The sequence below is a fragment of the Papaver somniferum genome, chromosome 1 (genome assembly GCF_003573695.1).
Source record: "Papaver somniferum cultivar HN1 chromosome 1, ASM357369v1, whole genome shotgun sequence".
Taxonomy (NCBI): domain Eukaryota; kingdom Viridiplantae; phylum Streptophyta; class Magnoliopsida; order Ranunculales; family Papaveraceae; genus Papaver; species Papaver somniferum.
This window is the reverse complement of record NC_039358.1, coordinates 237,656,301-237,672,127: the sequence shown is the minus strand read 5'-3', so window position 1 is coordinate 237,672,127 and position 15,827 is coordinate 237,656,301. Positions and strand designations below refer to the sequence as shown.

General features: G+C 38.1%; 2 protein-coding genes and 1 pseudogene across 6 annotated transcripts; 1 reads left to right on the top strand and 2 right to left on the bottom strand.

Annotated features, from left to right (window-relative positions):
- Window positions 1-4,959: 4,959 nt before the first annotated feature.
- On the bottom strand, window positions 4,960-7,668 carry LOC113320391 (disease resistance protein RGA2-like). The gene is made up of 2 exons (XM_026568306.1): window positions 5,518-7,668; window positions 4,960-5,441 (listed from the first exon to the last, which is right to left on the bottom strand). Exons 1-2 carry the CDS (start codon window positions 7,187-7,189, stop codon window positions 5,422-5,424), a joined length of 1,692 nt encoding a protein of 563 aa, XP_026424091.1. The 5' UTR covers window positions 7,190-7,668; the 3' UTR covers window positions 4,960-5,421.
- A 16-nt stretch (window positions 7,669-7,684) lies between these two features.
- LOC113320356 (putative disease resistance protein RGA3) lies at window positions 7,685-15,087 on the bottom strand. Of its 5 annotated transcripts, XM_026568298.1 has the most exons (5): window positions 14,998-15,087; window positions 14,651-14,728; window positions 10,308-10,358; window positions 8,036-9,855; window positions 7,685-7,959 (listed from the first exon to the last, which is right to left on the bottom strand). In XM_026568298.1, exons 3-5 carry the CDS (start codon window positions 10,314-10,316, stop codon window positions 7,923-7,925), a joined length of 1,866 nt encoding a protein of 621 aa, XP_026424083.1. In that variant the 5' UTR covers window positions 10,317-10,358; window positions 14,651-14,728; window positions 14,998-15,087; the 3' UTR covers window positions 7,685-7,922. The 5 variants fall into 5 exon arrangements, with proteins under 5 accessions (XP_026424083.1, XP_026424056.1, XP_026424060.1 ...); XM_026568271.1 differs by having other exon boundaries at window positions 7,685-9,855; XM_026568275.1 differs by lacking the exon at window positions 14,998-15,087 and adding an exon at window positions 14,795-14,843 and having other exon boundaries at window positions 7,685-9,855; window positions 14,651-14,711.
- Window positions 11,113-14,076, top strand: LOC113273492 (annotated as a pseudogene).
- Window positions 15,088-15,827: the final 740 nt, after the last annotated feature.

Here is a 15,827-nt window from a genome sequence, read left to right as displayed (position 1 = left end):
TAGGATATCAGTTCAAAGGTTAGAAAGAGCAACGGGGGGGGGGTGGGGGGGGGGGGGGGGGGGGGGGGGGGGTGGTGGTGTTGAACACTTATTATGTCAGTCATCACATTTGAACTTGTTACGTATCATTAACCAATTATTCACCAATAAACAAGAAGGTCCGAACGGAAAGTCAAGAATAACGTAGCATATATATTTGATGATTCAGAGTTTAAATAGCATGAATCAATGTGTCTTCTCGGACAACATAATATGGTAGGAATTTGTTCGCTTGCACCCGTTAGCTTAAAGAGTTGATGCCTTTTTGTATATGTGAAAAACAATGAGAATTTGGAGAGAACTAAATTATGTTTCAATTAGGGACGGAGCTAGAATTCTAAGATAGGGATGCAAGAAAAATAAATACACGACAAAATGTAAATATGAGTACAAAAAAAATTTGTTGCACGTCAAAAAAAAAATTATGTTACAACCATCTAGTAGAGGTTGATATCAACTAATTACTACATACAAAGTGCATCTCAACCAGTAAGAGATTTTGGATTATATATACAAATATCAAAGATTTTGTGTGAGTACAACTGGTGTAAGTCGATACTGCTACTGATGATATTGAGAGCACAATAGTTTTATTGTAACAGACTTAGTTTCAAAAATGACTGATAATTAATCTACTGTGTTTTTGTATTTCCCATATCACTAAAGATTTACCTCAATTCAAGTCACCAAACGAGAGACTCAATCAATTTCATTCGGGTAGAAGGATATTAAGTTACATTTGATCTTGGACTGTTGGACTCAGGGAATTCTAGGGGATGCAAATATCAATTGGTCGTTGATTTGGGCTTGAAAAACTAACCATCAATGGATAAATTTGACATTTAAGGATGTGCAACTGCACACCGTTGCACTACATTGCCTCCGTCCCTGGTTTCAGTGATGGGATCAACGCTTACATCTCCGGTGGTGTTTTAGAACATTTTCATTAAAGATACTTTGAAGTTTCTGGTAAAAATAGTTAAATTATTAGAAGAAAACTAAATTGACCTGTTCGACTTTAAATGATCGGAGTCTCTGTGGAAGATAAAGGCTTAACATTCCGAGAGGATGAAAATTTGGTAATAAATACACGATTGCTTTTTTCACCATCCTACTGTAGCGTGTTAGCCTGTTAGTTTTAAAATTTTAATACATCAGATTGCTCATTTCCTCGAATATTTTTATCTGGATTATTTATTTCCTTTTTATGCTCAACTATCAGATCAGTTGGTGGAAGTGGTGGTTCAAAACCCAAATAGCATCTTATACCTTGGCTATATCAAATGACTGAGCCAGACACTTAAAAGGCCTCAAGAACATCAACCATAATCGGCAGGTAAAATAGATTGTTATCTTTCTTTTTTTTTCCGAAAGAGAAGGTTATATTAAAAGAAAAAAAAGAAAGCCGAGGAAAAACCAAGGCCAATTACATACACATTAGAGTATCCCAATTACTCCAAATAAGACTTGGATCAACATACTTAAATATATCATTATCGCAAGACCATAAAACTACCAATTGCTTGACCAAATCAATACTTTCTTGCACACACTTATGTCGGCCTCCAAAAACCCTTCCATTCCTTTCCTTCCACAAAACCCAACAAATTGCATATTGCAATATTTTCCAAACCTGTCTTCCTTTACCACGCAGCACGTTGGTGGTCCAAGCTTCACATAATTGAAGAAACGTACTTGGAATAGGCCAAGCAATTCTGAAGGCTGCAATGAATTATTTCCAAACTTCAAAAGAATACGTGCAATGGAGAAACATATGATTCGCAGATTCCCTAACATTATTGCATAAGACGCACTGATCGGTCTCTATGTCTACACCTCGATGACGCAACATATCCTTGGTTGGAAGTGAATCATGAAAAGTAGCCCACAAAATGAAACTAACCTTGTTGGGAATATGGGAATTCCAAAGAAATTGATTGAAGCCGCACTCATCCAAATCACCTGTGAGCTTATCATAACAATTCGAAGTACTGAAATTTTCCATAATCTCCATTTTATCATCCTCTTCCACCAAAACCGGCACATGATGTAAGTCAAGCTTGAGTAAATATCATTCTAATTGCTCATTCATATTTAACTGTCTCTTGAAATCGCAAACCCACTCCCCATTCACAATCATATCCGAAACTGTAGCATTCTTCATCCTTGCTGCCTTGAAAACCACTGGAAATAGGTCCTGTAAAGTACCCCTATCAAGCCAATGATCCTTCCAAAATCGAATAACCTTCCCATTCCTTACCGTGAAGCTCGCCATGTTTTGGATTAATGGCACCAGCTCCTTCCTCGGGAAAGATTATCCACGTCCGGAATTAAAAAATTATTATTATAAGAGAATTTTCCATTCAATATTCTCCTCCAGAGGCTATTTCTGTGCTTCGAAAATCTCCAAATCCACTTGATTAATAAATATTGGTTTGTTTTCCTCAAATTCTTCACACCTAAACCCCCATTCACCTTAGGGTTTCTTCCAAGAGACCGAAACCAATTTTCTTCTACCTTCCACCCACCCCACAAGAAGTTACACATAATCTTAATCATTCTCTTTTCCACACTCACCGGAAGATGAAAGAGAGATAGATAATAGATTGGTAAACTTGCCAGACAACTTTTAATAAGAACTAACCTACCTGCTTTATTGAGTTTTCGTTTCTTCCACGAAGCCAATTTTTGCTCCATTCGAATCAAAACATGATCCCACACTGAAGTGCTACGCCAATGAGATCCAATAGGCATGTCAAGGTAAGTGAAAGGAAGCTTCTCCGTCTTACAGCCTAACTCCCTGGCAAGATCATCAATCACCCCATCAGCTCCACACTAATCATAGTGCTCTTATCTAGATTCAACTTCAGACCCGTAATGGTTTCAAAAACAGCCAAGATGATGAAAAGACGTCTAACTTCCTCCATTGTCGCATCAATGAAAATCAAAGTATCATCCGCAAATTGAAGATGAGATATAATAGAGCCATGTTCTACCACTTGGAATCCAGATAGCTGACCTCTCTCCACCGCATCATTTATAAGTTTTGAAATAATCTCCACCACCAATAGGAAAAGATACGGAGATAAAGAGTCGCCCTGCCGTAATCCCTTGCTTGGTTTGAATTTTTCTGTAGAGCCACCATTCACAAGAACAGAAAGATGAGTAGTGGTTACACACCATTTAATCCAAGAAATCCATTTACCTCCAAATTCATGTTTCTGCAAGATAATGAACAAAGCATTCCAATTAACATCGTCAAAAGCTTTCTCCATATCAATTAATCTTACACAGTATTCCAGGTTTCCTAGCCTTCAGTCTGCTATCGGCACATTCATTAGCAATTAAAACGCCTCCTAAGATTTGTTTGCCATGAATAAAAGCCCACTGGAAATCAGATACCAACCTTGGCATCACCGTCTTCAACCGAACTGCAGAAACATCTATTGATTATGTTCTTGCTACGGCAAATCTTAGAAAAATTTCCGATCAAAATTTTGGATCACAACTACTATCATCTATCCGCTTTGTTTATTTAACTCGAATTTTCTTTTTTGATGTTCTAAGTTTGAACTTTAAGGTTAATGAATTTTGAGTTTTAATTTTAAACAATCAATCATAAAATTAGTTTGATAGACCATCTTTGGTTTCAATCAAAATTAAAACGATGAAACAAATTTCGATGGGTAGAAAAAAAAAGAAGAAGAGGAATGATATAAAAATAAATGATATATGTTTAGATTTAGTATAAAGGTGAAGAAAAAATATAGACAATTTCTATTTTTAAAACATCCCCAGACCCTCCTCAATGAAGGGAATAAAAAAGTGGTCCATAATTTCTTTTGAGTGGCTCCTAAATATGCTAGGCAAAAATAAAGTGCTGGTGAGAATTTTTTTTAGCCCATCCAGACGTAGAATCCTAGTTTCTTCGCTGGACAACGGTGGAGTTATTCTTATTTAGCTCTGGAAACAAGGCTTTTTGACTTTCTTTTATTTATACGGAAATTGCATTACGGGTTGGGACGTCCGTGTCATGTAACCAAGCAACTTTTTTAGGGTGTTGAACACTTGAAGTATGCCAATCATCACATTTGAACTTGTTTCGTATCATCAAAAAATTTGACGATATACATGATCAATATTCACCAAAAAAGAAGAAGCGCCTGACGGAAAATCAAGAATTATATAGCATATAAATTTGATGATTCAGAGTCTAAATAACATGAATGAATGTGTCTTCTCAGACAGTATAAATTGGTAGGAACTTGTCCACTTGCACCTGTTAACTAAAAGAGTTAATGTCTGTTCATATAAGTGAAAAACAATGAGACTTTAGAGAGAACTAAATTGAGTTTCGGGGATGGGATTAATATTTACATCTCTAAGGGTGTTTTAGAAAATTTTCATTAAAGTATTCTCGAAGTTTCCAGAAAAAATAATCAAATAATTAGAAGAAATTGCATTTACCGGTTTGACATTAAATGGTCTGAGTCTTTAGAGGATAAATGGTTAACATTTGCAAACAATGAAAATTTGGTAATAAATACACCATTGTTTCCCCATCTTATCTTTCTCTCTGTATTCTTTATTTCCTTTATATGCTCAGCTATCAGATCAGTTAGTGGAAGTCGTAGTTTAAAAAGAAAAAACCAAATAGCAGCTTCTACCCTGGCTACATTAAATGACTGTGCTAGGCACTTAAAAAGCCCAAGAATAAGCTGATTTCTTGCAATCAAAGTACTACAAGTAAAAGCATCATTAAAATTTACTTTCTGTAACCTGATTTTCAGTGATAATCTCATGTGCACAAGAATACAGACAGATAGCAACTGGACAGCCCTTTTTACCAGCAGGTGCAGCTGAACAAATTCCTACCAATTTATAGGCCGATTTCAGACTATTCATGATCTTATTGAGACATCGCAGAATTGCAATCAGATACAAAAGCATTTCATTAACAGCAAAAGGATTACAAAAAGAACACACTCCATATCCCAGAATTGGAACAACGGACATCACAGCTGAAAGAATAAAATGTTACCCCCCCCCCCCAATGGCAACCACCATATATTTGTGGAGGCATGAAAATTGAAAGAAATTTGGAACTATTATGAACTGAAAATGTTCTATCCATATCGGACAGAGCGCAGAGATTGATCACTCAAGTTGATGCACCAGTGTAAACACGGACTACAGAACCACATTGACATTACCCATCATCATCATTGGCTCATTGCAGCAAATGACGATATAGAATGTTCTACCACATGAATCCCTTATATCCTAAGACAAATCCCATAGATACGCTGCATTAATCTACTTCAATTCGAGATGAATGAAAAACTAGCTTGAGTAATCATGGGATAGGCCTTTGCCAGTTCTTCACATCACAGAGCCAGTTCCTGAATAAACCACATCTATATCAATCAGTTACAGTGTTAAGAAAGCTACATATATAGAGTGAGGGAGAGAACTAACCTGCTACTGGTGATTTTGGCACACCCAGCAAATTAACATGATCAACAAACAGTGTATCAAGAGATTTATACGATTTCAGATCATATTGTATAGAGTCTTTCAGTTTGTCGCAATTGTTAATCCATAACTTACGCAGAGAAGTCCATGAGTGTAAATCAGGCAGGGACGTCAAAGCAGGACAATCTGTGAACTTGGATGAGTAAAGATAACTGTTGTTGCTGTTCCTGCTGCAAGCTTCCTCCCTGTTTACAAGAAGAAAACCTTGAAACTTAGAACATCTTGATATTGACAGAGATTGAAGCTGACTATTGTTGTGGATTGGGAAAAATATAAGATCTGGGGAATCTTCAATAGAAAGGCAGTGGATTTGTTCTCCTGCAAGACTGGCTAAGATTGATCCCACTGCCTTGTCGTTGGTGTTGCATAATTCCAAGCTGCTTAGAGATGAAAATGAGCTTATTGGTGTGGTTCTCAGTTTACAGCAACTACGAACGATCAAACTTCTAAGGCAAGGGAACGAGTTACGATAAGCTGGAGGAGGAGCAACCCATTCTTCTAAATTATCCATAGATTCAATTCTCAGCTCAAGTAAAGAAGGGAATAATGGTGGAAGAACTATGGATGATAATGATGTTATTGTTGTTGTTTTTGCAGTCTTCTTGATCCTCACCATCAGTGGTGGAACCAGAGGTTGGCCAGGTTGTATTGTTGCGCATCCAAGCTTTAACGAACCCAAACCCAAATTCCGTGGAAATATTTCTGTAGCCCATGCATAAATCCCACGCCAATTATAAACCATGACGCTGCTGCTTTCTTCGTCTTCTTCTTGACGATAGAACTCTTTACCCAAACACTTCAAAGACCTCATTTTGGATATTGAAAGAACCTTAAGACATGGGAGAAGACCGAACGACGGAAGCTGCTCACAACTGTTGCAGTTCTCTAAACATAATTCCACCAAATACGGAAGGCAACACAACGATGAATCAGACCTCCCCATCCACTTCGGAAGCTTTGACCCACCAAATCTACCAATCTCCAACGTTCTCAAATTGGGATGCGGTTGGAGATGTTCCAGAACAATACTATCATCAATTACCTCTTCATTCCAATGCAGCTTCAGAACTCGAATGTTGTGCTTGTCTTGTAACCTTGCTCTCCCGGCATCTATTGGACCTCTCACATTCTCCAAATTTCTGATCACCAACACCTGAAGCAAGTTTAAGTCTGCCAGCTCTTTCATCCCACTATGAAGATTGGTACGGAAGGCCTTTACTTTCCTCACCATGAGCGAATCTAACTCCTCAAGGCAGGTTAGCTTGTCTAGGCCGCTTGGCATTTCATCATATTTTTCTCTACGGAGTGTAAGACGTCTCAATTTCGTCAAATACCGAATATCTTTAGGAAGCACACACTCATGTCCTAGTTCCAATATCTCCAGATTGCAAAGGTTGCTGATGCAGGTTTCAGGCAACACTTTAATATCAGTACTATTACAATTAAGGTACCTTAGACGTGTTAATGCCCCAAAGTTGCTCGGCAGTGCTTTTAATTTCCTGCAACCCGCAAATTGGACAGTTCTCAAACTATTGATGCCAGTGACTGAATCGGGTAATTCTTCAATTGATGTAGATGAAATATCAAGGCGATTTAGATGTTCAAAAGACCCCATATTCACAGATAAGACCTTAAAATCAAGGCAACGATAGAGATTTAACGTCTGCAAGTTAGTAAGCTTAACAATACAATCAGGTAGTACAGCAGTATCTGAACATGAGAGATTAAGGTGTCTCAGAAGTGCCAAATACCCAATGTCCTTAAGGGCAACTGCAATGGTGCGATCAAAATCAAAGACCAAATACCAAAAAAAAGATCGAATTTTAGGTTTAGTCCGTGGCAACAAGCAACGGTACCCGACTAAAATTTGGTCGAGTGTAACTCAAATATCCGTCCCACATAACTTTCATCAGGCGAACACTATATGTTCGTCCCTCTTTTTTTTATAAAACATTTTTTCATGGGACGAACATTATATGTCCGCCCAATTCTTTTTAAAAAATTTTTGAAAACAACTTTTCAAGGGGCGGGCTCTAGTATGTCCGCCCCATTTTCTCTATTTTTAAAAAAAAAAAACAATTTTCAAAGAGCGGACATATAATGTCCGCCTTATTTTTTTTTCTTTTTTTAATTCAAAAACTTTCGTCAGGCGCATTTTATACTTACGCCCCATTCCCGACAAACTTTTAATCTCCGCTCGACCAAATTTGGTTTTGGTCTTGGTCCCAGACCAAATATAGTCTGAAATTTGGGTTTTGGTCCAGATTTTAGTCTTTAGTCCGTACCACTGTGTCTCGTTCCTCGACCAAATAAATGGGTTTGATCGCCCACTGTGGATGCTCTAAGTATCATATGGACGTTAGTGCACCGATGAAGTACAAGTGTCTGCAAATTGTAAAATTCACTTATCACAGAAGCTCCAGATACTTCTTTGAATACAGAATGCGAGAGATTGAGGTACCTCAAATGTTTAAGTTTAGAAGCGAAAGATGGAGCAATAATTGGACTGCGTTCACCAAGAAAACTTACTACCCTTAGCCGCTTGCTCCTCAGTATATTGCTAACTCCTGAATGCCTGTTCTTTAGGATAAAGATCGACCGTAATCCGTCAGATTTATGCAGCTCCCTGCAATTATCTTGTGATGCTCCTCCTTGCAAAACCAGACGACGAACTCCATCTGGACTTTTGTCATCGGTTCTATGTTGTCTCGAGATTCCATTATTGCCGGCGACCTCTAGTGCAAGTTCACGCACTATACCTTGAACTTTGCATTTTTGGATGTCACCTATTTCGTCCTTCTTTACATCATAAAAAAATGAGCAAGACACCAAACTATGAAAGTATTCATTTGCAATATCTTCAGGTGATTTTTGATGTTCACCATAAGATAAAGGAATGAATCCTTCTGCCACCCATAATTGAACCAATGTTTCTCTATCAAATTCCCAACCATGAGGAAACATGGAGGTGTAAGAGAAACATTGTTTCAAATTTGGGGAAAGCTCATCAAAGCTCAATTTCGATATTGACCTGATTCTATCCTTGTTGTCTGCTGGTGTAGTTAATATGCCTGCTGGTTTACTTAATATGTTATTGTCTCTAATAGACAACCAATCAGGCTCACTATTTTTTAAGTGCATGAGACCTCCGAGAAAATATGACGCAAATGGTGAACCATCACATTTTCCCGCAATCTCAATTCCTATTTTTGCCATATCCAGTGTGTCAGACGCTCCACCAGGAGAGAATGCTTTGTTCTTCATAATAGACCAACATTCATTTTGGGATAATTTCTGCAAAGCATACGGTGGAATTATAGGGCTTAGAAGAGATGCAACTGCGCCATTACCTGTAGTGACTAAAATTTTACTCCCTGGCGCACCTACAGATAAATAACTCCTAAATTTGGCCCACTCAGCAGCATCTGCACTCAATATATCGTCGAAGATAAACAAGTATTTCTTCCCAGCCAACTTTTCCTGAACTTCAACTACAATTTCCTCATCTTTTAGTGTATCAAAATCATCACACTTGGTATGGTTAATGGTTACCAGTATATTTCTAAGGACTTCTTTGACGTTAAAATCATTAGATACACAAATCCATAATCTTGGTTCAAAATTACTTTGTATCAATCTATCCCGGTAAACTACTTGAGCTAAGGAAGTTTTTCCAAGTCCTTCCATACCCACTATGCATATGATAGAATCTTCTAGACATGATGCTAATGATGCAGATGTTGACGTCATTAACATGCTTATTATATTTGATTTGTCTGTCTCTCTTCCAAATATTTTCGAAGTATCTGGTATGAATGATATTGGTTGGTTTGTGGGCACAAGAGTTTGATCATGATAAAAACTACCAGTGATTTCAAACTTAAACTGACCCATATCAGCAATAATTTCGCCTAACCTCGAATTGATATTCTTAAATTTAGAAGACATCTTAATATGAAATGCAAGTGGGTTGGAGGATGAAATAAAGAATTGTCGTACCATATTTCCCTCGCTCGCCTTCACCTTTCGACGTATGGCTTCATAAGAGTACACATCCAAAAGATCATCAGCATCATAGATAACATCTTGAAGCCTTCTCAACCAGCCGCTCACAGATTCATTGTTCACTTGCTTTTTTCTAGCATCACCTATTACAGGCTGAATCCTGTCCAAAGTGTCTCTAAGCTTTTTCAGCTCATCTGGGAGGGGGACACCCCAACCCATACCAATATGCTGGTCAGCAACAGATATCAAGTTCCTGATATTCATATTTTCGCTAGCCTATGATGATGAGATCGAAGAAGTTAAGAAAGAAACTTCAGAAACAAAGAGCAAACTGTCCAAAAATCTCTATCTGAGAAGTATACTTGATGAGAGCTCTTGATTAAGGACATGGAAATTAACAATATAAATAAAAATAGAAACTAAATTCAGTGATTAAGAAATCAGTAATAATGATGATGAAGTTTTCGATGTTTACTAATTAATGCATATATGGCTGGCTTTGTGTATTATGCCAGGGTTGTAATGTGTGGCCTCTCATTTGTCTTTGTTGAAAGGATCCCTTGATTTTGGCATCTTTACAAGGAATAAGCTCAGTCAGCTAGAAGAATTAACGTGCACGACAGTATGCATCCATTTATATTTTAATCTTAAGTGTTTTCATAGGTTGCTAGAGTCTCCCGTTTGACACCAACAAACACGGTGGCAACCATGTGCAAAGACAAACTTACATGGTACATTTAAACAGGTCAGATCATTCCATGCATGTAGCAACCGTTGGACTGCGAATGTACAAAGGGAAATCAAGAGTTACTAATAAACAATAGAATCGAATGTTCCAGAGATAGAGAAGAGTTACCAAGGGGTTGGCACATAAAAAATAAATCCCAAATGAGCATCCAAGAGGCAAAAGAAAGCTAGCCCGAAAATATGGATCTATATAGCTTCATGTTTTTTTTTAAAGAAAATGTCTAGAGTTTCGTGTTCTGTATTTTTTAATTACCCCATGGCTATCAGTAACATGGTCCATTATTGCTCCCAACATGATCCATTATTAATGGTGAACCGTGCTGCTCAAATCCCTAATATACCAGCAAAGCCTTTGAATCTTGGATAACAACAAACTTTAGAACGGTAGAATTTATTAGCAATTTGTTTTTAAATTGTCACAAATTTGTCCCCTCCATTAACAGTAGAGCTTGTTAAAAAAATTTCATGTTTAGAGAAGGAAAGTCAGACAGGAGCTAAGAACACCTAAACTGAATTCATAAAACAGACAACAATAACAAGACTTTTCCTTCTCCTACGCTGAAGCCACCCTTAATGACAATGAAGGCATTTACTCGTTCCAAGGAAAATAATTAATAGCATATACAATATAGTATAACTAGAGCTAAGCTGTTGGATTATATATCTAACAGGCATTAATTAAAGTTTTTTTTAAAGAGATGATTCATTAAGTATTACAGCCTGCACTAATTAATGAAGTCTTCTGCCATACATGTGGATATCCTTTACGTTGACTTGATCTGTAACTATCTAGCGTTCATTAGCACTTACCAGCGACCTCTAATTACTATCAATCAGAAAAACTAACAGAGATCACAGTCTGCTAATTTTTTTGAAGCAAGTAAGAGAGGGAAAGAGAAAGAATGGCTGATGCTATTGCTACATTTTTCTTGGAGAGATTAACAAGCTGGATCGCTGAAGAATTAACTCTTCTGCAGAGCGTATCAGAATCAGATTCAAAACTACTACGCATGCTTCAGAGTAATCTCATAAATTTATCCTTGTTTATCGAAAGAGCGGATGAAAGGCGTAGATCAGATGCATTGGTGAAGCAATGGGTAAGAGAAGCACGTGCAGCAACATTTGATGCCGAGGACATTATGGACGAATTCATGTTCAAAATAATTCACCAGCCACGCCTCAAAAAAAAATGTGGAGCTATCACTGGATGGTTGAGAAATTCCATTAGCTACACCCAGCGATTGTCTCTTATGCGGGAACTGGGGAATCAAATCAGGGAAATCAACCCCAGGTTGGAGATACTTTTTAATCGTGGCAAGGATGAGATGCATCTACATGAAATTACACAAATTGCTGGTGGTGGCATTGAACACATGATAAATGAAAGAAGAGCTGCAATTGCTAGAGAGGAACATCGCCGCGGCCAAGTCCAGATTCATGAGGATAGTAGAAACCAAGTCACCAATTCATTGTTGATGTACGATAATCGACTGCGCATCATTTCGATCGTAGGGATGGGTGGTGTAGGTAAGACTACTTTGGCTAAGAACGTTTATAATAATGATACTGTTAGAAGAAGTTTTTGCTCTGCATTTTGTTATGTATCACAAACATATAGTTTGAGAGATCTTTTAAAGAGCATCAAAAGATGCTTTACTGTAGTCCATGATGAAGAAGAGGTATCACAGCAGAACCTTTATCAGTATTTGCGAGGGAAGAGGTACTTGATAGTGTTAGACGACATCTGGAGTATAGAGACTTGGGATTGCGTAAAAGCTGCTTTTCCAGATGATACAAACGGAAGCAGAATATTGCTCACCACTCGCTTCAAAGGTGTAGCTTTGTATTCTGATTCCTCATCTGATACGACTCATACGAACATCCACGAGTTGGGTGTAATAAATGAAAACGAGAGTTGGGAACTCTTCGTCAACAAAATGTTTCCATTAGGTGGAAACCACAATGCCAGAGACTTCGAAGCTGGTGTTTATAACTGGCTTAAAAACTTTATTCTCCGCCTCCACCGCCCCCTGTTTCAGCCAATGCGCAATGCTTTGTCCCCTGAAGACTTGGAGGACTTGGGAAAGAAAATGGTGGAAAAGTGCCGTGGGTTGCCTCTTGCAATAGTGGTGTTGGGAAACCTCCTATCGAGCCGTGAAAGAACCCAAGCTGCGTGGTCTACAGTCAATGACGGAGAAAGTTGGCAATTGTATCAAGATGATGATAATTCTTACATATGCTTGAAAATTCTAGCATTGAGCTATCATGCGTTGTCCCCCTAAATTGAAGTTGTGTTTTCTCTATATGAGTCTTTTTCCTGCAGGTAGTGAGATTCGTGCCACGAAGTTATTTCAATACTGGATAGCCGAAGGATTTGCTGAAAAGAGGCGAGGACAAACAGCGGAAGTTGTTGCAGAGGGGTACTTGGAGGAATTAATCAGCAGAAACATGATTCAGGTTGGTAGATTGAGATGTAATGGAAGGGTAAAAACTTGTCACATCCATGCTCTACTTCGTGATATCTCTGTCGCAGAATCTAATGAAGACCAGTTTTCTCAAATATTTAATAGTATTGACGCCTTTTATCTAAATTCCAAGAGCTTTCGCCGAATTGCTGTGTATTGTAGTCGAGATATGCAAAACAGGGAGCACCTATCAGAATTTCGTTACACACGGATTCGTTCTTTGATATGCCAGGATATATGCTTTAGGGGAGGCAACTACTTAGGTTTATTGTTCAGGGGTTTCAAATTACTAAGGGTGCTGGACTTTAACGGTCTTAGTGAAGGGCTTGTTTCATTACCGAAGGAACTAGGAGAACTCGTACACCTTAGGTACTTGAGCCTAGAGAAAACAAGGCTACAAACCATCAATACCAGTTACTTCCGTAAGCTTGTCAGTCTACAAACTCTAAACCTCAATGAGTGTATTGATACACTCCTGCTGGATGATCAGATTTGGAGCCTGCGAAACTTGAGACATTTATATTTGGGTAGTATTAGACCGGAAACAAGTGTAAGCAAGTCTACTGCCACTTTGGGGATTGGTAAACTCATAGAACTCCAGTCCTTAAGCATTCAGGCTGGAGATTGGTTATCTGGTGGTGGATTGAAAAGGTTGAGTTCTCTTAAGAAGTTAAGGATAGATAAGTGTTTACTTTCACACTCAGCTGTGATCTCAGATACCATCGCCGAATTGAATGACCTTCAATCCTTGGAGTTGCTATCTGAAGGAGCACCCCTAATATCCATCCAGCTCTCAAGCCATACTCGCCTCAAAAAGTTACATTTAAAAGGAGAGATATGGGAATGGACAGGATCCATTGCATTCCCTCCGAACCTTTGCAAACTAACGTTGAAGTGGTCATGCCTAGCGGAGGATCCAATGCCGATATTGGAAAGGTTACCTAACTTAACATTTCTACACTTGGGATTTAATGCATCTGACAGAAATCAAATGGTGTGCTCCCCAGGAGGTTTTTCACGCCTTCAAGTCTTGCAGCTTTACTCACTGGAGAATCTAGAAGAGCTGAAAGTGGAGCAGACAGCACTGGAAAGCCTTACAAGTCTGAGTATTGAAAAATGCGTCCAATTGGTGATGGTTCCTGATGGAATTCAACAATTGACTGCACTCCAAGAATTAAGGATAGCTAATATGCCCCTTCATTTCCGGAGGCGGATAGTAAGGGGAGCAGGAGAAGATTGGAACAAGATCAAGCATATTCCTTCCTTGATTGTTGTAGGTTTTTAATTTTCTTATCTGCAGCATGTTGTGGAGTTCTACTTCTTACTATTATTATTGCTAATTTATATTCATTGTTTTAGCTTAATCCTATGTAATAAAACCTCTTTTCCTATCACAAAGAAAGAAAAATTCAAGTTGTAAAATGACTAAATTTGTTAATCCTTGGTTTCAGGAAGAGGTTTACGATGTATTTTACTGCCCGCAATTGCATAATTCTGTTTCTAGATACCCTTAAAATTTTGGCTACCACTAGGTGGAGGCTATTCCTGTAATCAAGTCCATATACTATGACTAATTCAGGGAATTCAGACGACAACTGCTCAACATCTAATTCAAGAAAGTTATACCAAACTAATAAGTTCCTTGAGGTTTTGTTAATTATGAGTCAAAACTAACTGGGTCGCGGACATCTACATTATAATTTATTATTAAATTAAACCTACCTAATTCTTTGTAATGATCCGACCAGACCAATGAACAAATATCCACAAGCAATAAGACTAGATGACCACTGCCATGGCGTGTGTATGTGTGACAAGTGACATTATCAAAACAAAGAAAATCAGGTAAAATGTCTTACTGTTTGAGATCATAGTTCCTAAAGCTCCGCGCTCCCCAACCCCATGTCATAATTCTCATTCCTGCCAACAAAAGGCACCTGTAAAAAAATACATATTATGTGAATCGGAATTACAACAAAGAGATTATCATAACAAAAACTCACTATTAACCATATTGAGTTCAGAGATGATGAATATTCAGGGATGTATATCATGCATTAACTGAGAAAAATGGTCAATTCGAAAAACATTTTTGGTTCAGCTCGATAATTTATCAAACACTTAATCTACAGTTAGAGAAAGTAGAAAAAAAGCATCCAAATACTATTTTTGTAGTGGAAATTCGAGAAATTTGGCAAGAATATACCTTAGAAATAATACCATTACAATAAATCGAGACTGTAAAGCCAGAATTCTAGAGAATTCGAAGAACAACGAAATGTGCTCAAGAAAAGAGTGGTGCAGAAACAGAAGACTGAGGGGTGGAAAATAGAATTTGTAAGACTAATGCTTGGGCTAATGGATCGGATATGGTGATAGGCCCAGCCCGTTAGTATGTCTTCTGTCATCCGAAACAGCCGAGATCACACCGAGAATCTCGGTTCCTCTCTATGGCAAAGAAGCGTTTTTTTGGGCACCACCCTTTTTTTTTGGGGGTCCATTATTTATGTGATAAGAAAAATGGAAATTGAATTATTGTCCCTTGTTTTGATGGACTTCATAAATATCTTTATCACATAATAAATAAATATGTCCCTCTCTAATCACAAGCCTATCATGGGTCCATTAAAGTTTTTATTTCTTCCAAACATACCCTCTTGTCTGTCGAATATCAATATCTTCCCTTTCATTCCAGATCCAAAACTATTATTTGTTTTCTCTTTTCAGACAACGCCACCACCACTGTCTTCATCATCGATCCCACCACCATCACCGCCAACGCTATCTCCGCCGTCAATAGCATAACCAGCACCACCACCACCATTTTAGAGTCAGAAAAAGAGATTCAATAGAGTTGCGAGATTGAGAGAGAGATCTTCAATTGATAATCAAACCAAACCCACCACCACCATCTCCGTCGGCACTATCATCATCTCCATCTACTTCCATCACGAAAAATCTACTGAACGAGACTCCACCACCATATCTCCATCTCGTCTCCACCTCTACCACCACTAAAAATCAACCTAATCCCAC

What these genes read in the sequence shown, in the direction of transcription:
- LOC113320391 (XM_026568306.1), bottom strand. Translation starts at nt 7,189, where the DNA reads ATGGGGTCTTTTGAACATCTAAATCGCCTTGATATTTCATCTACATCA. An exon ending in GCCAAAATCACCAGTAGCAG is followed by an intron (nt 5,442 to 5,517) that starts GTTAGTTCTCTC and finishes TGGTTTATTCAG; the next exon opens with GAACTGGCTCTGTGATGTGA.